General features: G+C 49.3%; 1 protein-coding gene and 1 pseudogene across 4 annotated transcripts in view; both read left to right on the top strand.

Moving 5' to 3' along the window:
- The window catches only part of MYO18B (myosin XVIIIB), a 233,625-nt gene that overhangs the window by 169,162 nt on the left and 39,011 nt on the right, over nucleotides 1–25,452 (top strand). For all 3 annotated transcript variants that reach the window (XM_082416250.1, XM_082416251.1, XM_082416249.1), the window contains 2 exons: nucleotides 326–463; nucleotides 2,828–3,013. In XM_082416250.1, coding sequence (XP_082272376.1) covers nucleotides 326–463; nucleotides 2,828–3,013 — 324 coding nt within the window. The remainder of the gene's footprint in view (nucleotides 1–325; nucleotides 464–2,827; nucleotides 3,014–25,452) is intronic.
- LOC309639315 (dolichyl-diphosphooligosaccharide--protein glycosyltransferase subunit TMEM258 pseudogene) lies at nucleotides 9,406–15,287 on the top strand (annotated as a pseudogene). Its single transcript has one exon. The product of its transcript is annotated as a dolichyl-diphosphooligosaccharide--protein glycosyltransferase subunit TMEM258 pseudogene (transcript).

The raw sequence follows: 25,452 nt of genomic DNA on the forward strand, positions 1-25,452 counted from the left end.
CGAAATATGTGCTTGGCTCCCAAACCCACTCTTGGTTGTGTTCTTGATGCTGAAGCTTGCTGTCCACAGCCCGGCTTGGTGCGTCATCAGGGCAGGAGGAGGAGGTGAGAGAGGCGCTGACTGAAAGGCCTCTTGGGAAGCTGAAGGCACAGGAAGGGGCAGGGTCCCGTGTGGGGTCCTCAGCTGGGATCCAGCAGTTCGTGCTTGTGCACCTGAGCTGAGAAGGAGCAGCGTGGATGGGCCCGGGGCTGGGTCTTGCTGGGACCCCCGATTCTGGGACTCGGGGCTGCCAGGTGGTCAGCGGCCTTCTTGGGTGTGTCCCCAGCTGCAGGTGGCCCAGATGCGCATTGAGTACCTGGAGCAGTCCACAGTGGACCGAGCCATCGTCAGCAGGCAGGAGGCGGTCATCTGTGACCTGGAGAACAAGACAGAGTTCCAGAAAGTGCAGATCAAGAGATTTGAGGTACTTGGTGGCGTGTAAATATTGCTCGGGCCTAGAGCTATGAGGGCTTTCATGTGAACCCATCCTTCTTCCCACCGTCCACCTGTCCACTCATATGCCTTTGTCTGGATCTGTATCACTCATCCATCTCCTGAGTTCCCTTCCTCCAACCCTCCTTCCTGTCTTCTATCGCACTGTCTCACAAGCTCCCCATTCACTCAACCTAGTCACCTCCTCTGTCTCCATCTCCATACACCATCATCGGTCCATCCATCATCCCCCTTTCCATTTGTTCTTCTTCCTTTCTCTATTTTTTCTTCTCTTCCTCTATTCTTTTCTTTTCCTTCAGACCTTGACCCCTCTGTCTGTCCATGTTTTTATCCATTGATCCAATTCTGCCCATCTCCATCCAACCACTTATCCACGTATGCACCCGACACTTGTTTTTGAGCAGAAATTTATTTTGCCCCTAGTGTGTGTTAAGCTTTGTTTTGGGTGTGTGGAAGACAGATGTATTAAATAGATTCTGTTTTCCAGAAGCATAGAGCTTTGTAGGAGATGTGGGTAAGATATGTACATAAATACCCATAATAAGGAGAGAGGGCTGTGAGGTTTGGAGGATGGAGGTCCTTTCAGGCTGGGGAATCAGGGAGGCTTACAGGAGGAGGTGGCTTTGGTGCTGGACCTTGAAGGACAGGTAAGACTTGGATGGGCTGGGGTGGAGTTCAGTGACTGTATTCACATTTAGCTCTGTACACCAATGACATGGGACATTTACCGAGGAGATCACCATTGCCAAAACCTTCCACATCAGCTACTCCACGTGATGTTCATCACAGCCCCATGGGGCATGCAGGATAGAATGAGAAGATGGCCCCAGAGAGGTCAAGTGAGTTATTTAAGATAAAGCCAGGTAGTGTCAGTGACAGGAGGAGATTGACTCTTGACCTTCGCTCCATCCTGGTCTCAGGTTCTAATCTCCCTGCAGCCAGGGGGCTTACCCAAAGTATGACGGTATGTCTGAGCGATGGGAGGCTGCTCTTCTCATTCCGAAACATTTACTCCCAATCCCCTGTTGGGCTTTTGGTCTCTAAGAAGCCTGCTCTGGATGAAGACAAGAGAAAAATTCTTTGCCTTGGCCCTCAGTGGTTCTCGGAATTGCTCAAGGGATCCCTCAAGGCATAATTGTCTCTGCAGATCACCGTGAAACTTTGATCTACTATATTTTAAATGACTAAATACATAATTTGAGCTATATCACATATCATTTTTTGCTTGATTCTAGCATGGTCAAGTGATAGCAGAGAAGAAAACAATTGTAGCGTAACTTTAAATGGCAGATTCTATCTCCAAATTCACTTTTCCCTCTGCCATCATTATTGGAATTTAGTAGAATCCCAGGTCCTTGAGATGGGGTACCTTGGGGACACAATTGGAGGACTACGCTTCTTATGACCCTCCTGTTGCCCTTTGAAACCGTTGCTAAACTCCAGTTGAAAGGGGAAAGAGGAAACAAATCATAAAGCTTTTCTTTTAGGCCATTATTCAGTCTCTGATCTGGAAAGGGGCTCAGAGTCCTTAGCAGGCACCTAAAATATTCATGTGGGCTGCATTTTATGTCATCACTCGAGTATTTACCCATCAGAATCGATTGGTTCCAGACTTGTTGGCTGACTAATGAATTCTGCAGAACAGCCTTTGGGTTGGTTTTCTGTAGCACTGGTGATGCTTACGGCTCTTTTCTCTCTATTCATAGTTTCATTGTGTCCTTGTGGATTTCCACCCCCACACACACACAAAGAAAAATGCCGTGAAATATTAGAGCTGAGGCTCATGGGAGATTATTTGCTCAAACTTCCTCATTTTACAAATCGGGAAACCAGAATCCATGTTGGGGAAGGGATTTGGACCCCCTGGCATAGTGTCCTTTCCACCGTGCCACTCCACCTCCCAAACCTTGAGCTGAATGAAGGTCGCTATAAATCTTAATTCCCAGCCCTTACCCAGCACATCCTGTGTGCCAGGCACCAAGCTAAGCCTTCTGCATAACTTAACATTTTCAACCCTGACAGCATCCCGGACATCATCCTGTCTCTCAGAGAGGTTAATAACCCGCCCAAGGTCACACAGCCAGGAAGAGGTAGAGGTAGGATTTGAACCCAGAACACGAATTCAGCATCTGTCACTAAGCTACACTGCCTTTCAGAATAGCAGCTATCATTTTCTATGTTTTCTTCATTTTTGTACCAGAAATCAGGATTATTACCCTGATTACTTTATAAAAACGCACAGAGACTCAGCAAAAGATTTCTTTCTGGAGCCTCCTGTGTCGGGCCCCAGGCTTCTAACTCCAGAGTGGGCGTGTGCTCTCTGCCCGGGCTGCAGGTCCTGGTGATCCGGCTTCGGGACAGCCTGATGAAGATGGGTGAGGAGCTCTCACAGGCAGCCACGGCCGAGTCCCAGCAGAGGGAGAGCAGCCAGTATTACCAGCGGCGCCTGGAGGAGCTGAAGGTGGACATGGAAGAGCTGGCGCAGCGGGAGGCCGAGGCCAGCCGGCGGTGCGTGGAGCTGGTGAGTGTGGTCCTGTGACAGAGGGTTCAGGAGGGGAGCTCTCCTTCCTTCTGAATGGGAGCCTCAGGGCCTGGTCCCTGGGGCCTTTGGGGGTAGACCGGAAGCAGGGAAGAAACCGGAAGGGGATGGGCTGTGAGCCGACACTGCCATGGGCTGCAAACGCCAGGGGCAGGTCCAAAGTGAGCCAATCGCATTCACTCCTGCAGGATGACTTCCGACCACCTTTGTGCCTCAGACTCCGGACTTTCTCTTCCTGCCTCACACATTCTCCTCCAGAGGCAGGGCGGCCTCGTGCAAAGAGGAGAGAACCAACGTTTATTAAATGTCTCCCTTGCATGGAGTCTTAACACCCATAATGCCGTGTAAGCGTCGTAATAACCCTGTGAAGTCAGTATTATTATCCCATTTTACAGATAAAGGAACTGAGGCTTGACAGAGCTGAGATAATGTGTCAAGGTCATACCTTGTAAATGTCAGAGCTCTTTCTGGGCTGTTAACAGCAACCAAAGATAAAAGATAAAAACGATCATGCTAAATCCACCATTTATTAAGCACTGGCTATGTGCCAGGTTCTGGGTTAAACCTTTCTTGTTTAAATCTTCCTGTCAGTACTGTGAAGTAGATGGGAAAACTGAGGCATGGGGACACACGTGCCAGATTGAGGCTCAGAGCGGTACATTCACCTGCCTGAGGCCACATGCAAGTAAGACTTGGAACCCAGGTCTGTCCAACTCTGTAGTCTCTGCTTTTATTCACTAAGCCATGCTTGTCCCCTGGTGTGGCCCAAGGTGCATTTTAAAATTCGTTTCCTTCCCAATGGGAAGGTTTCTCCATTGTTCATTGTATTTTTCGGAGAACAGTTTCCTGCAGGGATCACAGAGCATCTGAGCGCGCCCACTCCTCCTTTTCCCCACAAGCCCAGATATCCCCGAGCCTCCAGGTTTCCGCTTCTGCAGCCTGGGAGGCGTCTGGCACCCCCTTTGCCCTCCACCATAGAGCCTTCTCTGAGACAACCCAGAACGTGCTGCAGTTCGGCCCAGAGGGCTTTAAATCACCGTCGTCATCTCCTCCCTGCCCTGTCCACTCTGGTTTTGTGACAAGTCTCACCACCTTGTCCTCCTGCAGCAAGTATGTTTCCCGGGCCACTGCCTCCCGCGGCCGGTGTCATCCCCATAGCTCTGCCCCTGACAAGCCAGCAGCCCGGCTGTCGTGTCGGGGTGAGGCGAGGCTCCGCACAGAGACCCAGGTTCCCAGACAAATCCAAGCCCCGTGACCGGCAGCTTCTCCACCCGCCTTGGCCCTGGGAGAGGGAAAGGCTCTTTCTTCCAACTGACGGGCTAACTTCCTCATTAACCAGCCCTGCTCCTCTGGCAGCTGAGCCCCCTCCTGCCATCTCTGGCTGCAGCGAGAGAACATCCCCAACACTCCTCCTCCGATGTCTTCTTCAACTGGCCGGACACCAGGCTTTCCCGTCACATCAGATAGTGGTTTTCCTCCTCTCCCCTCTGCTCTTTTCCTCTCTCTCCCTCTCCCTCCTCTCCTCTCCTCTCCTCTCCTCTCCTCTCCTCTCCTCCCCTCCCCTCCCCTCCCCTCCCCTCCCCTCCCCTCTCCTCCCCTCTCTTCTCACTTTCCTCTCCCTACCCCCATTCCCAGGGACATGTTCAGATCTTTAAAGGCCCTAGAATCTGGAAAAGATTAAATGCAACCCCCATATATGGGTCAAAACTGCAAAGCACAAAGCTTATGTGTATGCTAAAATTAGACCTGCATCTTTCTCTGTTTTCTCATTGTAAGATTCTGGGTAAGCTTACCGAGGCTGAACTGTTCTTTTTATTTTGGTGTGTTTGGGGTTGGGCGGTGTATCAGTTTTCCAGGGCTGCCTTAGAAGTTTACCCCAAACTGGGTGGTTTAAAACAAGAGAAATTTATTCTCTCACAGTTCTGAAGGCCAAAAGTCAGAAATCAAAGTATTGGCAGGTCTTTGCTCCCTCTGATGGGTCCAGGCTAGAATTCTTCTTTGCTCTTGCAAATTCTGGTGGTTCCGGGTGTTCCTTGGCTTATGGCCGCGTCACTCCAGTCTCGGCCTCTGTCTTCACATGGTTCCTCATCCTGTGAGTGGGTGTCTCAGATACCCATCTGCCTTTTCTTCTAAGGCCACCTGTAATTGGATTTAGGGGCCACTCTAAATCCAATTTGATTTCATCTCAGGGCCCTTACTTTAATTACATTCGTAAACACCCTTTTTCTGAATAAGGCCATATTGACAGGGTCTGGGAGGACGTAACTTTTGGGGGGCCACCCTTCGACCCACTACGGAGGGAGGGCGTGTTCCTGCACAGCCGGTTGTCTCTGCAGTGATTCCGTGGATGGGCAGGGCTCACAGGGACAGTGTTAGGCTGGCAGACCTGTCCTGATAGAGGATGTCCCGAGCTCCCCAACCGACCTGCCCTCAAGTAGGCCCCTTGCCTTTGAGCCCTGGGATATTTCCTCTGGGGGAGGAGAAGATATCATATTTTCTTACTTTTTCATTTATCCATCTATTCATTCAACACCAACTCTGGGCCTGGCACGGGGATGGGCATTGGAGGGGAGGGGCAGGGAATCATAACGTCCCTGATTTTTACACACTCGCAGTGTGGACAGAATGCTGCTCAGTGGGAGAGTTCAGTGAACACTGTCATTTTCAGAGGAACCCTGTTGGTGAGGCCTCTCCCGTTGCGTGGCATCCTGGCACTTTTCCAGGCATCCCAGGAGGTGACATCTCACCTCTCAGGTTCATGTCTGTGCCACCAATTTCCCTTCCTCCAACCTACCCCTGTAAGGTAAGGGGGGAGCTGCTCCGTGCCATGTGTTCCCGATAAACTTCACCTGCAAGGCAGTCAGTCAGGGTTCTGGTTCTTTCGTTCATGCGATTGGTGTGTATCCCTAGGTTTTACTCTGGGCCAAACCCAGTGCTGGATGTTGGGGACCAACAGGGAACAAGACACACCCTCACCCTTGAGGAGCGCGTGCTGAAGGGAGAGATACTGCCAAGGCCATTGCTTGTGTATTTTATATGTTCCTCTGCAGTGGTCGCTCAGAGCTTTCACAGGCAAAGCAAAGGGTCTGTGCGCTGGGTTTGGAGGGTTCTTAGAAGACCGGCCGGCATCGTGCTCCCGGTCATCGCCACACATCACTTCTTTGAGTAAAGCACTGCCCATTTCATCTTCTGTTTATAAGTTCACATCTCTCTGGGAGGGATAGTGAATTTCTGAGCTTCCTGGGCCAAGCATACCTTCCTTCCTTCCTTCATTCATTCCTTGGATAAACATTGATTGAGTCGCTCTGGGCTCAGGCTCTTTGCAGATGTCATCTTCTTTCACGCTTACGTCACCCCAGCAGGTATGGATGCAAGGGGCGCCTGGCCCAGGGCTGCAGAGTCAGGAGTGGCGGAGCTGGGATGGGCTTCCCTGCGTGTCCAGCGCTAAAGCTGTCACTGGGACACCACGTTGCCCTCCCAACCCAACCCTGCTGAAAAATGGCTCTGCTGCGGAGACCCCAAAAAGGATCCCACACTCTGGGCCCTGGTGAGAAGCGGGAAGGATATTGATGGATCTCCCCTCAGTGTTCCTTTCCGCCCGTCACACCCTGTCCCATTTGTCACTGCTGGTGTTGGTTTAAAGGGCCGCAGGTTGTTCCGTGTGAATGATTTACACCCCTGGCTGGCAAACCGGCACGTCCAGATCAGGATCAATTACCCAGCCGATGGAACTTCTCTTCCCAGAAAAAAGAATAATGAGGTGTTGCCATTAATTTTCGTAAATGCACTATTCCTGGCGACTCCAGGAACCATTATGGAGACAAGAATATTCTGGCTCTAAATCATTCAAGTCCTTTTGTCACTGGGGTGGCAAGACAGCTTATCCGTGGATTTATATCCTGTTGTTTTTCAATAGTGACAGAGCTCAGGGGAAACCACCTCAGCCCCAGGACAGGGTGACCAAGGGCAGTCAAGGACAGTTGGAAGAGTTAGAGTTGAGGGTGACAGGAAGGCCTGCCCTCTGTAGGCTTTCAGCCAGATGCACTGGCTTTGGAGGCTACACCTGTCGGGTTACCCTTCAGCACCTTGGCCTGGCTCTCTATAGTCTTAACTTTCCCTTGAAAACCTTAGATGGCGCCTCTGCTCACTCTTAGCTCAGCACCCAGTGGCCCAAGCTAGAAATCACGGTGGCCCATCTCTCTCTGAGTCATACAGATTAATGACCACATCTGCTGATTTTATCCTACTGAGGTATTTTTCAAATCCATCCTTTCCAGTCCCAACCCCGTGTCCTCGCTCTCTGTTTTAATCTGCAACCCCTCTGGTCTGGGCCTGTACAGTTAGCTTGTATCTTGGCTCCCCACTGTTCCTCCACTCTTGCTCCTCCATGCCAAAGGTCATTCTAGAAGGGACACATCTTACTGTGTTGCTCTTCTGCTAAGAAATCTTCCATGGCTCTCCACTGCCTTCAGAGCAAAGCCCCAACTTCTTCCCAGAAATCTAGCCTCTGTAGACTTCTCTGCCTTTGGTTGTGTGCCTCTCATCACCTTGCGTGATCTGCTCAAGCACAAAGGCGTCAGGCCCCAGCGCCAGGTCATTTCTGGGCTCATCACCTTTGTTCTGCATCCCTCTGCCCGCCTGCTCAGCCTGTCACAGGTCAGGGCTCACCTCCAGGAAGCCCTCACTGTTAGCCCCACCCGTCACTAAGTTACGTACCTCCGCTGTGTTTCCACATCGCCTTGTGTTCACCCCATTCATACGGGTTATTGTCATTGCTTGTGTTCTTGTCTTCCTAGACAGGGAGCACCTGAGAGAGGGGGGTGGGTTTTATTTGACTCTTGGTCTCCAGTTCAGGGTTAGGCACAGGTAGATTCTCAGAAATTGCTGAATGAATAGTTTCCACAGCGTTTTGAAGTTTTACCTTTTGAGAGAACAGCTCAAAAATTATCTTAAAAATTGGAACTTTCAGATCAACACACTTTACTTTGCGTCCTACCATGTGCCCGTCCCTGTGCCTGATGTTATGGGAGATGCAGATGTGAATGGACCAGGGACTGTGCCTCTGGAGATCTCAAGTTCCAGAGGAGGAGATGCATGTGTCTCTAAATACTACTGGTACAGGATGGGATGTGCGAGCAAAGGAGGCAGTGGTTTGGTAGAACCGGGAGACGTGGAGAAGATTGCATGGAGGATGCAGTGCTGGCCAGCAGCTTTGGGCGAGCAGCCGTCTGATCATGGTCGTCTCAACCTCGTCATCGTCTCTGACCTGCATTCAGCAAATGTCTAGGGCACGCCAGCCGTGTGGCGGGCCATGTCCAGGTCTCCAGAAAGGCAGAGATACACCCACATATCAGGATGTAAACACAGACTCTTCACCTCCGCCTTTCTTTCTTCTCTTCCTTCTTTCTCCTTGCAGCTCCCCCACTGGCCGCCAGCTGCAAAACCCCTCCCTCCCCCCACTGCCACCTGCTCTCTCCTGCTGCTTCTCTTGCTGGACAAGTTCTCACTTGACTGGGTGTGGACATGTGGTTTCTCTCTCTCTTTCTCTCTCATTTCCTCACACAGTTGTTTTGGCTTCTCTTGGGGAGGAGGAGGGTGTGTATTAGCTTCTCAGGGCTGCCGTAACAGATTGCCAAAAGCTGGTTGTCTTAAAACAATAGAGATGTGTTGTCTCACAGTTCTGGGGGCCAGAAGTCTGAAGTCACGGCGTCAACAGGGCCACTCCCTGGGAAGGCTCTAAGGGAGACTCCTTCTCCTTCTGCCAGCTTCTGGGGGCTCCGGGCGTTCCTTGGCTACGGCCACATAACTTTAATCTCTGCCTCCGTCTTCACATGGGCTTCTTCTCTGCCCTGTCTCTGTGTCCTCTCTTCTCATAAGGACACCAGGCCTTGGATTTAAAGCTCCCCTAATCCGGTATGACCTCATCTTAACTAACTACATCTGCAAAGACCCTATTTCCAAAAAGGTCACATTCTGAGGTTCCAAGTGGATATGATTTTGGGGAGGACACCTTAGCTCACTGCAGGCTGGTGGAAAGAGCATTGGACTTGAAGTACGAGACCTCGGGTGGCTAAGTTAACACTGAAGAACCTCAGTTTCCCCATCAGTAAATTGGGAGCAAAAAACAACCGATCTCATTGGGAGGCTGTGAGGAGTAAATGAGATGGTGTATGTGAAAGTGCCCGATGATAGCACACAGTAGGCACTTAATAGATGCTCCCTTGTTTTCTTTCCCCTTTCTTTTCACTCCTCCGATGACTCTTTCTTGGTCCACTCAGACTCCGTCACAAGTCTGCCAGCTCTGCGGCCGCATCCTGTCCTACACGCACGATGGCTGGGGCAGTGTTGATGAGAGCTACTGCTTTACCTCTGTGTGCTGGGCATTGGGTTAAGGACTTTACATGAGATCTCTCTTTTAAGCCTCTCTGTCTGAGGTTAACCATCCCTGTTTCACCAATAAAGAAACTGAGATCAGAGAACTGAAGCAACTTCTCCGAAGTCACAATCCCAGTTAAGTGGCTGAGTTAGAATCTGGACCAAGATCTCACCAGCTCAAACCCATTCTCTTCCTCAGAAGATTTAGACACGTGGTATTTACTCATTCAAGTACTTTTTTAAAAAGTGAGTCATAAAAAGTAATACCGCCTTTGATTCTGTAATCCAGGGTTTCTCAGTCTTGGCACTGTTGACATTTTGGGTTGAATAACTGTCTGATGTGGGGCGTCCTGTGCTGTGTTGGATATTCAGCAGCGTCTCTGGCCTCTACCCACCGGATGCAAGTAGCTCCCCACCCAAGTCATCACAATCAAAAATACCTCCCCCGGTGGCGGAGCGGTGGATTACCCTGGGCCTGGCAAAGTGGAGCTTGCGGCCATGAGCAGGTACACCAGCCCAGTGAACCCGGCTGTCCTTCCGCATCTGACCGTGGTGCTGTTGGCCACTGGCATCTTCTTCACCGCCTGGTTCTTCGTTTATGAGGTCACCTCCACCGCATCCACTCGGTGTATCTACAAAGCGCTCCTCATCTCTTTCGTGGCCTCGCTCTTCATGGGCTTTGGAGTCCTCTTCCTGCTGCTCTGGGTCAGCATCTACGTATGAGCTCCCAAGGGTTCCAACCAGGCGGCTTCACTGAATCCCTGCTTTTGTAAATTAATTTTTTTTTTACTGCGCCGGAAGTATCCCATCGGCTGCTCACAATAAAGGCAGATGTGTGACCAAAAAAAAAAAAAAAAAATCTTCAGACCTTGCCAGATGTACCCTGGGGAGCAAAGTCACCCCATTAATAATCACTGCCCTGATCTCATCCTCACAGTAACCCTTAAGGTAACGCCTGTGATACTCCCCATTTTACAGATGGTCAAACTGAGACTCAGGGCAGAGGGGTGATGTGATGCGCCCCAGGTCACAGAAAAACTGGAGTGGGGGTCACATCAAGAAGAGAAAAATTCAAGGATGGAAGGAAGAGGCAGCCTAACACCTTCCACATGAAGGAAAAAGTCAGTAGCAGTGACAGCAAAAGCCAGTCCTAACCTTTCCAACACCCAGAGGTGACTTCACAGCAGAGTCTAATTCTAAGTGGGATGGAAGGCCTCGCTGCAGGCTGTGTGCTTTTAATAATGTTTAAATAAAACATGGGAGCTTGGGTGAGATCTCCGCACCAAGCCTGGCTTGTCAGCAGCCCGAGCAGTCATAAATAGTTAATAGACAACCACTCATGGCTCTACTTCCTTTAAACCCAGCATCAATTATATATGGTTCATGAATTATTTATTTGGTGTTACTCTGGGGTATATTTTCCACTTTCGGGGGGGAAAAATGAAAAGAATGTGAGTCCTAAAAGAGATGAGGGGATGTCTCCCTTCTGTGTTGGTGAATTTTCCTGTGAGGAGAAAGCCTCCCATGGACACAATGGAGAGGTTCTCCCTTGAACTGGGATCTGGGAAGACTCTGCTAGATCACCAGGAGAAGAGCTTGGGGCGGCCGTGTTCTGGCAGAGGGTTAACAACCGGCTCTCCATCGTAGGTGGAATCTCAGTTGGTCTGTAGTGTTTTCCTATCTCCTCTGTGGTGTGAATCTTCCCCCGGGGCTGGTTTCCAGCTAACGATATGGGGCGTTGGGAAGCCACGCCCAGTAGTACTGTTACATGGCATCTCCACTGGACAGACATGATAGCCAAAAACAACTTCAAAAGCCTGGGCAGAATGTTAGTAAGATTAGGAAGCAGTGTGTTTTGAGTACGTGTTACCTTTGTCTTTAATGTGATTTATTTAATTGTAAGTTGATATTATTCGATTTTTAATAATACGTATTTGTGTAACAGCTGGCTCGCAAAATTCCTGAAAAGTCAGCAGTCAGCCCTTGCCAGTCTGTGGGAGCTGGTTCCAGCGCATCACAGGCTTGGAGTCTCCTTGGGGCGGGGTCGCCCTGCCCTGGTTCGGAGTAGAAAGAGCAGAAGCGTGGAGTCCGAAGGCTCTCATGTCAAATGTCATCGCTCACTGACTGTCTTTTTTTAAGCCAGATTACTTCACTATGAGAACTCTGTGCTCTTGAGGACGTGCTTTCACCTCATGTATGAAATGGGTGTGATCAGATCTACTCAGAAAGACTGAAGCGAGTAATCCACACCATGCTTCTCGCCCCGCCTGTCACATAGCTGTCCCTGCAGGCATGCTGGCTGCTCCATCTTCCCCTCTGGTTCTCTTTCTCCTGTCTCCTGAGAATCTGGCCGTAGCTGGTAAGGGCTTCAGGAAGCCCAGAGCCAGAGTCTGTTTAGTTTTTGTGTTTGTTTTTGCTTTTGGTTTGTTTTGTTTTTTGGCCGCCCGAAGACACATGTTTCCAAACTCTAGGTCAGAACACAGACCCCTCCCACCACCTGCCCCTGGGGGTATATCCACCAAACCAAAAGTTAAGGGTTTCATTTTAAAAAGCTCTCAGTGTTTTTCTCCCGCCAATGGCTCTGAACTTCAGAGCATAAAGATGAATTATTTTGGCTGGGAACTGAAGTATTTAAAAAGGCATTCCATGTGGAGGGCATTTGGGGCCATGAGCAGGGTTATAAATAACACCTTTTATAGCTCTCTTGACAGGGAGATAGCTCTCCTAATTACTGTCCCGTTATCTCAGTGTGATCCAAAATGGCCCAACACATTTATAAACTCCCTGTTCACACATTGCTTCCCTCCCCACTAGTCACGGCCTCCTGTGCTCTCAGCTGGCAGGGGAAGACATGGGCCTTTGTATCATCCCCACTTCCAGGCACTGTGGGCTCCTTCTGCTTGCCTCCCCACAAAGGTTTCCATACAAAAGAAACTTGGTCCTAAAAGGGACTTAGAACCTGGTGTTGCCAGCCCCAGACATATTTCTGAAGCGGAATTTTTCCAGGCTCTCCTGATCCTGGGTGGTGAACGTGCTTGTCTCAATTCAAGAGGTCTTATCATCTAACGAAATGAGTTTCTTTGTGTCTGCCTCTGAGATGAGATATCTAGATAATAGAATCTATTACCAAAAGCCTACCTAGGAATAATTGGGTCTATTACTCCCTGACTTGTGGCTTTGTTTCTGCATCAAAAACAGACGCTCCAGTAATTAATCAGAATTGAAAGTTGCTAATACCAATTACAAATAACGCATGGAGTCTGGAGATGGCAAACAGAAGAGCAAATACTAATCTTGTCCCCAGAGACTTCATCAGTTGAACTTTTGTCACCTTAGACTTGCTGGAAATTAGAGTAACTTAACCTCCCAAAGTTACTTAAAAAAAAAAAGAAAAGTGGGAGGAGATAATGATTGAACAGTGCAGGTGTACATTAAATTATTAAAATAAATCCAATTGGAATTGTTTAGATGAGATTTAGCCACACTTAATTGCATGTCAGAGAGGCTTGGGAAGGTTAATCTTCACAACTGAAAGCACAATCATTGTCCCAATTGGACATCTTCAGGAGACAGTGGTCCCAGGGAGCCCCAGATCAGACTCTTAATGTTTTAAATTCATTTCCAGACTATAATTTGGTTTGAAAAACAATTCGTCTCTTTCTGGTGCCTTTTTTTTTTTTTTTTGTCTTTTTTGGCTGAACTTAAACAATGAGAAAGTAGATGGTGACCTCAGAACTTGAGGATAGACCAAGCAATGGTAAAGAAAATGGTTTTTTTGGGGAGAATTGGCTGATTTGGAATTGCAAGCATGTGGAAATAGAAATGGATGAGTGAACTGGTCTAAATTACAGCTCTTCTGGTTGTAAGTGACAAACCTCAAACTGGCTTAAACAGACGGAGTTTATCAGTTCATCTAATGAACTGGTCCTTTACAGAAAAAAAAAATTCGCTTACCTTTGCCCTCAAACATTGTTTGGCACATAGGAGGCGTAAAAAATGCACACCAAACGAAGTAGGAGCTTGACAGAAATGGCAGAGAACTAGGAGTCAGGAGACTAGGTGCAAATCTCAGTGCCATCACTTCCCTACTGTGTGCCTTTGGTCAAGATGCTCACCTTCTGTGTCTCTGTTATGTTATGAAATAGGGATAATCATTGCAACTCCATCACATCATTTCGAGGAAGATTTAATGAAATAATGCATTTAAATGCTTATCACAGGGCATAAAGCAAACTCACTGTCACATCATCATCATTATCACTGTCTTAATTTGTTCAGGCTGCCATAACAAAATACCATAGACTGGGTGGCTTATAAACAACAGAAATGTACCACTCACAGTTCTGGAGGTTGGGAAGTCCAAGGTCAAGGCACCAGCATGGTCGCATTTTGGCAAGGCTTCTCTTCCTGGTTCATAGCTCGTGCCTTCTTGCTGTGTCCTCACACAGTGGAAGGGTCTAGGACTGTCTCTGCCTTCTAATCCCATTCATGAGGGCACTGTCCTCACGACCTGATCACTTCCAGAGGCCCCACCTACTAATACCATCACCTTGGGGGTTAGGATTTCAAAATATGAATGGAGTGGAGGGCCAGCATTCAGACCAAGCAGTCATCATCACTGTCACCTCCATCATCACCACTACCACCACTGCCATCCTTATTGCCATCGTAATCATCATCACCACCACCACCACCGCCATCATCATTCACCATCATCACCATCCTCACCATCCTCATTCTCAACACTATCATCATCATCACCACCAGCATCACCATGAGAGTGAGACCCAGAGCAGAGAGCACAGAAGAGCCCCCTCGAGAACAGGCAAGCTCTGAGCTTTAGAGCAGAGGTATAAGCCTAGGCAGTGGTTAAATCACTTCCAGTTGGACAGTTCTGGGAATTCTGTCCCCCGCGTGCTGTCCCCCCCCCCCCACCCCGTGACCCATGGGTTCATAGATGCCTCCTTTGTTGTGCTCAGTGTCCTGGGCACCAGCTTCATTGGAATTCTGTTGTTTGCCCAGTCTTGCCTTGGCTGCATTCCAGGTAAATGACCTGGAGCCCATCCTGCTGCATGTCACCTCTGCCGCCTCCCTGCTCACATGATTAGAATCAACACATTCATTTCCCTAACAGCAGTCTAATCTTCCCCCCGAAAAGTTTTCACATGGAAGAAGAGAGGCAAAGACAAGCTACATCTGTCCTTGTTCAGGCAATTTGCAGCTGTCCACAACTGACATCCACCCAGCTGGGCAGCCGAGCCAGGCTTCCTGTTCGCTTTTGATGGGAGGTGATGCAGTCGATGCTGTTATTAAAGTTTGGCAGTGGTTTAGACATGCAGCGTCCTGCTGGAAGGAGGCTTATAAACAAACACTCAGGGGGAATCCTTCAGGCTGCAGCCTTTATGAGCTAATTGCTTGGCAGGTGGGGAAAAAAAGACGACTGATGTGACTTCTCAGCAAACAAAAGGAAAAGAACTCAGGAAATAAGATTGTTTTCACTTCTTCTGAGAGGGTGGCCAAACCTCACGAGGTTGTACCCAGTAGCAATGAAATGTGCTATGCCAGGGATCAGCAAATGTTTTCTGTAAAGGCCCGGTAGTAAATATAGTTTACATTTCGCAGGCCATACTATGTCTGTCGCAACTACTCAACTTTGCTGTAGCACAAAAGCAACCAGAGACAGTACCTCAATGAATGAGCATGTGTGTTCCAATAAACCTTTACTTACAAAAACAGACAGGCAGTGGGCCAGATTTGGCCCCTAGACTGTGGTTTGCCAGCTGCTACTCTAAGCTCTTTTGGAAGGAAAAATGGAGTAGGGAATGCATAGCAGAACTAGATTTAAATCATGGTTCTAGCTCTTCCAGAGTGTGTGTACAGGGCAAGTCACCTCTTCTTTTTTTTTTTTTTTTTCTTTTCGGTGGCACCGTGTGGCTTGCGGGATCTTAGTTCTTTTTTTTTTTTTTTAATTTTTATTTATTTATTTATTTATGGCTGCATTGGGTCTTCGTTTCTGTGCGAGGGCTTTCTCTTGTTGCGGCAAGTGGGGGCCACTCTTCATCGCGGTGCGCGGGCCTCTCACTATCGCGGCCTCTCTTGTTGTGGAGCACAGGCTCCAGACGCGCAGGCTCAGTAGTTGTGGCTCACGGGCCTAGTTGCTCCGCGGCATGTGGGATCTTCCCAGACCAGGGCTCGAACCCGTGTCCCCTGCATTGGCAGGCAGACTCTCAACCACTGCGCCACCAGGGAAGCCCAAGTCACCTCTTCTTGAGTCTCAGTTTCCTCTTCTGTAAAATGGGCTCTAAGGTAACCTGGATATTAGAGGAGTGTCTTGCACATAGTAAATGTTAATAAAGTGTAATTCTCCCTAGTACCCACCTCCTCACCCCTGCTAAAAATCACGAGGGAGTAAACCTGATGAAAGAAGGCTGCCTGGAGCTTTCCTCTTGGCCCCTGCTATGGGGACAGGATTGGTGATGCCAGTTTTTCTGTAGCTCATTTGAAGGTCTAGCGGCTCTGAGTTTCCCAAGGATGGTCCTTCTGTTGTCCGTTTCTACCAGGGCCCTCCCACGCCAGGATGCCCCCCCTGGCTCAGCCCACCCACCTCCATCACAAGGACACAAATCAAGATTCTGTGTACACACGTCTCTTGTTAGAATGAGTAGCTGATGAGGGTAGTTTAATGTGGGGCCAACATTGAAGACTGTGCCTGCAGGTCAAGGACACTGTGTTTCAAAGCTAATATTATCTCTGTGTTTTAACTGGTGCGATTTTTAGACAGGGTCTTCAGGATAATTCTGAGGTTTGTGCGATGATGCTAATAGTTAAGACTCACTTGACGGGGGCGGGGAGGAGATTGCTCTTTGTAGGAGAAGGGTAAACACAACCCTGATTTGTGACTCTCTGGGTTTACATATTTATTGTTTCTGTTACGGACGTCAGCTGGAGGGTGATTTTAAGTTGGGTTATGTATAGTTTGTATTTACGTATTGTTGTTGTCATTGTTGTCGCTGTTATGATTATTATTTCTATAACAGCCTACCATTTGTGCCAGGCCTAAACATGGTTTGTACATTCTGCCATTTAATTCTCCCAAAGTCCCTGTGACCTACCTCCAAATCAAAGTGTCATTCTCAGACCAGCAACCTTGGCTGCAGGACCTCAGGCCCCACCCCACACCTTTGAGTCATGATCTGCATTTTAACAAGACCCTCAGGTGACTCACACAGACAGGAAGAGCCCTGATGTAGGTGCTTCACCCTGACTCTATTACAGATGAGGAGCAGGAGGCCGAGAAAGGTTAGAGACAGGGCTTCTCCCATCCAGACCCTAATCACACAGTCTACTGCCCAATTTAGCTTATGGTCCCTGCCTTTGTATCAGTGATTTGGTGGTTTTGCTTCTGTGTCTTTTTCTCCCAGTGACACCGTCTACTTCCTTTCTTCTTCTTCTTCCTTTCTTCTGATTCTTTAAGAAGAATCACTTTCTTCTTAACCCTTCCAGGGTGGGGCCCAAAAGTTAACTACACACCCAGGAAGGGTTCAGCTATCTACTGCGGTGAGACATTTGCATATGCAAAACTGAGAACCTGCTATTTTTTTGTTTTGTTTTGTTTTTTGGCTGCACTGGGTCTTCCTTGTTGCCTGCGGGCTTTCTCTAGTTGCAATGAGCAGGCTTCTCACTGTGGTGGCTTCTCTTGTTGCGGAGCACAAGCTCTAGGCACGCAGGCTTCAGTAGTTGCGGTGCGTGGGCTCAGTAGTTGTGGCGCACGGGCGTAGTTGCTCCGAGGCATGTGGGATCTTCCCGGACCAGTGCTTGAACCCGTGTCCTCTGCATTAGCAGGCGGATTCTTAACCACTGCACCACCAGAGGAGTCTGAACCTCAGGATTTTAGAACAGGGGCCAGGTAGTAAATATTTTCAGCTTTGTGGACCACAGAGTCCCTCTGTCTCAACCTCTGAACTCTGAAAGCAGCTGTAGACAAGACATAAACAAACGAGTGTAGTTGTGTTCAAATAAAACTTTATTTACAAAAACAGGCACAGGCCAGATTTGATCCCAGGAGCCAGAGTTTGCACCTTGTTTGGAACATAAAAGTTTCCTCAAGTGCTGGGATTTGCGTAGTAAACTCACAGACCTACTTTAGAGGTTCTGAGGGGCCCCACTCGGACATGGGGCCGTTTTGAGGATGGTTTTGCCTAGTTCAGACCACATCTCTCCCAGGACAGCATCTGGCCTCCAGTGAGGGAATGAGGGGAGGAAAGAGCTTCTAGGGGCTGTGGCTGACGTGCTCCCTGGCGCTGGGAGAAAGCCAGAGAGCCTTTCTCTGAACAGAGGGAAACCAGTGAGAAGCCGTTGGAACCACGCCTGCCTTCCCCAGAGCCAAGCCTCTGGATGAGAAGCAGGAGATGACCCTGAGCGCTGCGAGGGCAGGACGGACAGACCTGGGAGAGCCCTGGGCACAGCTGCGGGGCGGATGTGTTGAGGCTTGTCCCTCCCAGAGGCACGTGCCACCAGGCCGTAACCTTGAGATGTGCAGGGGAGAGAGAGAGAGCACAGCGCTTGGCGGTTGCTTTTCCTTCCTGCTGGGTCAGTAAATGACTAAATGGACCATGAGCAGCCACGTGGCTGTTGTAATTCTAGACTCCATCAAAGGGAAGATCAAAAAAGTGCACAGAGGGAGCTTCCTTCCGCATCTCTGAGTCTTCCTGCTGGGTGCCCAGGAGCTGACACGTACTGCCTGTCCGTGCTGTGGCCCACCTCGTGCCCCATCTCATTAAATGGGCACTGCCAATCCTTGGAGCGAGGTGGTATTTTTATCTCTATTTTACACATTTTAAAGAGGCTTACGTAGAGGTGAAGTGACTTGCCCAAGGCTGGATAGCTAGGAAAGCTTGGCACCGGGATATGGAATCAGTCTCCTGACACTAAAACCTGTGCTCTCAGTCGCGGTGCCGGGTGTTTCTCAAACATCGAGTGCATACAGATCACCTGGGGATGTTGTTCAAAGGCAGAACCTGAGTCAGCAGGGCTGGGACAGGGCCGGAGAGCCTGCATTTGTGACCGGCCTCCTGGTGATGCTGGCACACGGACCTCACTGGGAGTGGCTGGCCTTACATGATACCCTCTTCTTATTCCACAGCCTCTGAAGTCACGGGAAGGGGAGGTTTATGTTTTGTAAGATGAGATCACACAGCGGGAAGTGGCTCATTCAGGGTTCAGATTCATGTCGGTGTGATCCAGAGTCTGTGTCTTCTAAGTTAACGTCTCCCACCTACCACTATGCCTTTAGCTTGGCTCTCACCTGGGGTCGATTTTGCCTCTCAAGTAATAATATCTTACAATATCTGGAGACCTTTTTGGTTGGCACAACTTAGGGGCGGGGTGCTGCTGATACCTAGTGCGTTAGAGGCCGGGGTTGCTGCTAAACATCCTGAAACACCCAGGACCACTCCCCTCCCCCCGCCAACAAAGATTCATGTGGCCCCAGTGGCAGTAATGCTGAAGTTGAGAAACGCTGCATTTTAGCTCAGCCTTCTTCAGTCCAGAAAATCAAAATCTATCCAGAACCCCTCTCCGGAGGCCACATAGTGCCCTTGAATTAGAGGAGTTAGCATTTGAAACCGCCCCACAAAAGTGGCATGAATAAGTGAGAATCATAACTACCAAAAATGTCCATTTCCCAATGGATGGGTGGAACTTTCCCTGAGTCTGAAACGCGGCCAGGGTGTTGGTGTCTCTGTAACATCCTCTTGCCTCTGCAGATGGAAGCCAATCAAGTCTAGAGATCACTGTCTTCATCTCTGGTCGTTATCACGCCTGGCCGCCAGCTGCTTATCAGCGTCTTTTGCTGTTTGTGTCGCACGTTTTCTCTGACAGTAGCTCCTTCACCTGTTTCTCAGCGAGACGGCATTGTCTCTGGTCCAAGCACAAGGAAGGCCAGGATGGCCTTGGTCGCCAATACCAATATCTCTCTGGTCCTTGTTCTCCCTGATCAGTTCTTGCAGGGAATGCATCTAATAATACAAGACTACTAACGGGGGTTGATTTACCTGGGAGGGATTGCTTTCCCCACTCACCCGAGTTCATTCATGATGGTACTTTGGTTTGTTGAGAACGCCGGCCAGGGCTTTGGTTGTGATGAGGCCATCAGATGTGTCTGAAAAAAGGAGGAGATCTGAAGAGGGAAGAAGCAGTGTGATAAATAATGTCTCATATGCGCTCAGCTCTTCACAGTTTACAGAGCACCTGAATGTGACTTGAGCCTCACAGTCTTCTGTGTTGAAGATCGGGAGGGAGCTGATATTGATGGAGTTGAGGGGACAGACTCGAGGGTGTGCTCGTTGGTGCCTGGGGAGCCAGTGCGGATGTGGGGCTCGTTGCCAGGTCTTGAGTCCGGTGTGGGTCTCAGCCTCACCCCTGTGCTGACTCTCGCTGGCTGTGCCTCCCTGGCATAGCTGCTGGGATGTGGTCACTTTGGTCACTGCTGTCTTGGGTGACTTTATTCAGGGGCCGTTTTCCGACTCCTGTATCTGTGGGCAGTGTCTGCAGTCTCTGGCCACGTCTCTCCTGGGACGCTCTGGACACATACAGATGCTGGCAGGGGTGAGACCTAACCTGCCCTGGGGGGTTGGCACGTTGGCAGTCAGGATTTTGTCTGATGTGGGGGCATGTTTGCCTGACTTGGGACCTGGCAGTGATGGAGTGGGACAAAACATGAACATGTTCTGGTGGCGAGGGGACTGGAAGGATGTGGGGGACCGTGTTTGGGGCATTAAAATGGTGAGGCCAGTGGGGCGTGAGACTGAGGTCACCAGATGCCTACATGAAGCGTGTGGGAGAGCCAGGAGAAATGGGGGAGTGGGGGAGAAGAAACCCCCCCAAACTTGCTGTGTTTCACAAGGTGTCACCCAGTAGTTCTGAGAGCAGGGAAGAGGGCTGATGTTTATCAAGCATAAAACTTGCTGTGTTTTATCCAACATTTCAAGCACCTTCCACCCATGAGTCCTCAGCTAGTCCCTAGTGACAGCACAGTGATGCTGTCAGTACTCCCACTTTACAGATGAGGAGACTGAGGGTCAGGGAGGTGGGTGACAGGCTTGCTCATAGTCATGCCGCAAGTGGTGGAGCTGGGTTGCAAGCCCATGTCTGTGTGAGTTGAAGACCTGTGGTGGTCAGACCCGCTGCATACGGCCCCCACCGTGAATGTAGAGCTGGGAGAATTTTTTTTTTTTTGCGGGGGGTGCTGAGTTGGGTCTTTGTTGCTGTGCGCGGGCTTTTCTTTAGTTGCGGCGAGCAGGGGTTACTCTTCGCTGCGGTGCGCGGGCTTCTCACTGTGGTGGCTTCTCTTGTTGCGGAGCACGGGCTCTAGGCGCGTGGGCTTCAGTAGTCGTGGCACGTGGGTTCTAGAGCACAGGTTCAGTAGTTGTGGTGCACGGGCTTAGTTGCTCTGCGGCATGTGGGATCTTCCGGGACCAGGGCTCGAACCCGTGTCTCCTGCATTGGCAGGAGGATTCTTAACCACTGCGCCACCAGGGAAGTCCCGAGCTGGGAGAATTTAAAGATGAATATTTATGGAGTGACTTCTAAGTTCCAGCTACTGCATTAGGCATTTGGGATATTAGGCTGAGTATAGCCCTACTCATAAGGAGCTCAATATAGCAGGAAATTAGAAATTGGAAATTAGTTACAATCTGATGGAGGTATGTGCTTAACTCAGTGACTTGTCCCAATGCACAGAGATGAAAGTGGCTGATTCTACCCAGAGGAGCCAGAGAGGCCATCCCAGAAGAGGTGGCTGTGGAATGGGTCTTGAGGGATGAATAGGAGTTCACTTGTCAGAGTAGAGAAGAGCACTCCAGGTGGAGGAATGGTAGGTTCAAAGGCACAGAGGCACGAAAGGACACGGCATGTTTGAGCACTGTGGGAATTACTGATGTGTGGGTGCACTGTTGGCCGTGGAAGGAGAGGAACCTTGGAAGGTGAGTTGGAAGAAAGACTGTGAAAGCCTGGATAGGCTCAACTGCACAGTCTGGACTTGGGGAGGTGAAGAGGCACTGAAGGCTCTTAAGCAGGAGAGGACTTGATTGGATTAAAAAGATTCTCCCTTGGATGCTGAATGGAATGTGGATTGGAGAGGGGGCTGGACTGAAGAGGAGGACCAAGACGATGAGAACCCTCAGGAGATGGTGATGAAGACTAAATTTACAGGGGATGGAGAGCAGGGGAAAGAGGCAAGAGATAAGCCCACTGTGTTGATATGAGATGCTGTACTTGAGGATCAGAGAAGGGGCCAGGGGTACATAGGAGTAAGTTGTTCTCACACTTTAACTTCTTTGGATGCAAAACCTGAGGCCACTTGAGAAGGTTCAAAGTCCGGTTCAAAAGTTCAGTAATTCAAAGTTCAAAGTTTCAATAGTTTCTCTATTTCTGCAGTCATGTGGGGTCGTGGGCTGGGAAGATCTATGAGCTTCATTTCCATTTAAATTGAAATAAGACATGTCAAAGGTGGCTTGATAATTACTGCCTGGAGCAATGGCCCTCTGATGGGGGAAGTGTGGTGTCGGTGTACATGGTACAGAGAATTTCCGCATTTGAGGCTTAATTACATTGATATAATTATCTGTCAGGAAAATCAGGTGGCACAGATACGTCATATTTGCACTGGAGCAGAAAAAATGAAATGCCTTTTTTCCTTTTTGCAGGAAGCAGTTGGGTGGGCACCTCTGGGAAGTGGGGAGTGAGGTGTTCGGATTCACGCCAGGTCAGGATGTCTTTCTGCGGCTGGAGGTTTTGTGAGGGCCCTGCGGGTGTCAACCTTGAGAGAGTTGCACTCCGGTGACAGTTCTTTATCCCTTTCTGAAGATGCTGCAGCAGAAGTCACAGGCTGGGGGCGGTTCTAGGGCTGGGAGGGCTACGAGCTCTGAGTAGTTAGAGCTGTAAGGAACCTTAGAGAGGTTTTTTAAAAGTTGTATTTGCAAACCTTGTGACCCTGAGACTCACAGCGGAGTTGCCCGCTGGTGCCTTGAAGCCTGCTCACCCTGCCCTCCCCACTGCCATCCTGCTGGCTCCAAAGACCCTCAGCCACATTCCCCTTCTGTGTGTGAGGGTCTCATGCCCTTTCAAGGAGGCTCTGCCTTCTGCCACTCCCCATCCATCAGGAGAAATGTGGGACCCCAAGAATCAAGTACAGAGCCCCCTCCTCACCACTGTAGCCCCAGCCCGTGGCACTGTTATGACTCGCGTAGCTGGAGCCGGGATTTAGGCAAAAATGGCTCATCCGAAGCGTGAGAACAGAGAAAGGAGAGAGGCACACACTTGCTGACAGAGAGATGACCTGGGTAGCAAAGGCTCTAGTTCTGCTTCTGCCACCCAGTGGCCCAGCAACCTTGGCCAGGTGGCTTCCTGCCCTGGGCCTCAGTTTGGACCCCTGGTATATGGTGTGTGTGTCCACAGATGTTTACGTGATGCGTGGACGTGCGTAGCAGATACATCTGAGACTTTCTGCAGGCCGGCTCTTTATCATCTAGAACAGCCCAAGTTACCTAAAATATTAACTTTCCAGAAAGCTATAAAGGCCCTCAGGCAGTAGCTGGGGGCATTTAAAACAGTCAGCTTGAAAAATGAGAAGGGAAAGGAAAGATAGCAAGCAGGCGCCCGGAGCCCCACGCGTTCTTCTGCCTGGAGATACCGGAGAGTCCTGGCAGGGCAGGGGCACCGCGGTCCCCTGCTTGTCCGCCTGGCTAGCTCCATTCTGCCTTTCCTGTTAAACTCTTTTGTCCCAGTGCGTGTCCAGTAGATGTGTCTATACACACATGCAGAAGTGAACACAGGGTGGAGACAAACCAGCATAGTCATCAAGAGGGGCTGTCCCCGAGGTAACAGACTGAAGGGCAATTTTTAATGTTTTTTTTTCCTTTGGCAACTCTATTTTCTAAATTCTGTGTAATGAACCCTATTAGAACCAGAAAAGAAAGGTAATGATGTATGAAAGAAAAATAAAAGAGCACACGGTGTTATATTAGTTTGCTCGGGCTGCTGTACCAAGTACCACAAACCATGTAGCTCGGTAAAACAGCAACGTATTGTCTCACATCCTGGAGACTAGAAATCTGAAATCAAGGTGTCGTCGGCAGGGCCTTGCTTCCCTGAAGGCGCTGGAGAACAAACTCCCATGCCCCTCTCCTGGTGGTTTGCCGGCAATCTTTGATGTTCCTTAGATTATAGGTGCATCTCTTGAATCTTTTGTCTCCACGCGGCGCTCTCCCTCTGTGGCTTCACATCATCTTCCCTCTGTGCATGACTGCCACCATTTCCAAATTTCCCTCTTCTCATAAGAGCACCAGTCATATTGGATTAAGGCCCTCTCTCGTGACCTCGTTTCAACTTGATTGCCTCTGTAAAGACCCTGTCTCCAAATACAGTTGCATTCTGAACTACTGGGGATTAGGATTTCAACATGTCTTTGAGGGGGGGACTTCATACCACCTATAAACAGATGTGCTCCGAGAAATGAGAAGCAGCTCAGGGTTCCTCCAGGGTTTTCCTTTGTGGGTGGGGGAGTCACTGGAGATGGGGCCTGTGGGTGAAGAAGTGTCAGTGTTACTGTGACGGCCAGCCTCCAAGATGGTTCTCAGCGGTCCCCATCTCTGCCTTCACACCCCTCTGTAGCCTCCTCCGTACTGTATCAGAGTTGGTCTGTGTGGCCAATAGATGGTCAGGAGCAATGGTATGTCACTTGGAGGCTAGGTTATAAAAGGTCTTTGGCATTTGCCTTGCTCTCCCTTGGATCACTTGCTCTGGTAAAGCCAGCCACCATGTCATGGGGACACTCAAGCAGCTCAGTGGGGGCCCTCGTGGGAGGGAACTAAGGCCTCCAGCCGATAGCCATGACAGTGAGCTTTCTAAAAAGGACTCTCCAGCTTCAGGGTGGCCTTCAGACAATCATAGCCCTGGCTGACATCTTCACTGTAACATCATGACAAATCCTGTGTAGGTGTCCCATTGCTGTTGCAGCAAATTACCACAAACATAGTAGCTTTCAAATAACACAGTTTATTCTCTGGTAGTCATGAAGGTCGGAAGTCCAAAATGAGTCTTAAGGGGTTAAAATCAAGGTGAAAGGAGGGCTGGCTCCTTCTGGAGGCCCCAGGGGATGATGCATTCCTTGCATCTTCCAGCTTCTAGAGGCAGCCAGCATTTCTTGGCTCCTGGCTGCATCACTCCAATCCATGATTCCATCATCACAGCACTGTTTTCTTCCCCACTGACCCTCTCACCTCCCTTTTATAAGGACCCTTATGATTACATGTAGGGGCCACCCAGCTTATCCACATAATCCAGGATAAACTCTCATCTTAAGATTTTTAATTTAGTCACATCTGCAAAATTCCTTTTGCCATCTAAGTGAAGATAATCACATGTTTCGGGGATTAGGAAGTGGACATCTTTGGGGGCCTTATTCATCCTACCATAGACCATGAGCCAGAACCACACAGGTAAGCCACCTCTGAATTCCTGACCCACAGAAAACCATGAGAGAGAATGATATTTGATATTTCAAAATGACTAGGTGTTGAGGCAATTTGTTATGTAGCAATAAATAACTAATACAGACTGGGGGTTGTAATCCAGAATTTGGTTGTAACACTTGACAATCGTAATTCTGGATTTATTGTAATGTTTTCCTTGAAATATACAACTAGAAGAGTGTGCAAATCTTAAAAGTGTACAGTTGGATGAATTTTTACAGACTGAAAACACCCTCGTCTGTTTTTAATAATGAAGCCTGGATATAGCCCAGATGCCTCTGTGCTCTGTACCAGTAATTCTCCTGTTTGCTCTCAGATTCATTCCCACCGTTTCTCTGCTGTGCTCTAAACTGTTTTAAGAGCTTGCTTTCTGGTAGGTTCAGCCAAATGAACGGCAGTGAGGGACAGTTGAAAGACAGGAGAAGGAGAGGAACCAGAGTAGTTCTCCCTCTCTCGCACTGCCTTGGGGTTGGGGGGCATCCCTGACTGCAGCCCAGCCTCTGTAATTCCGGATCC

This window comes from Balaenoptera physalus (assembly GCF_965194825.1).
Source record: "Balaenoptera physalus genome assembly, chromosome: 12".
NCBI classification, from domain to species: domain Eukaryota; kingdom Metazoa; phylum Chordata; class Mammalia; order Artiodactyla; family Balaenopteridae; genus Balaenoptera; species Balaenoptera physalus.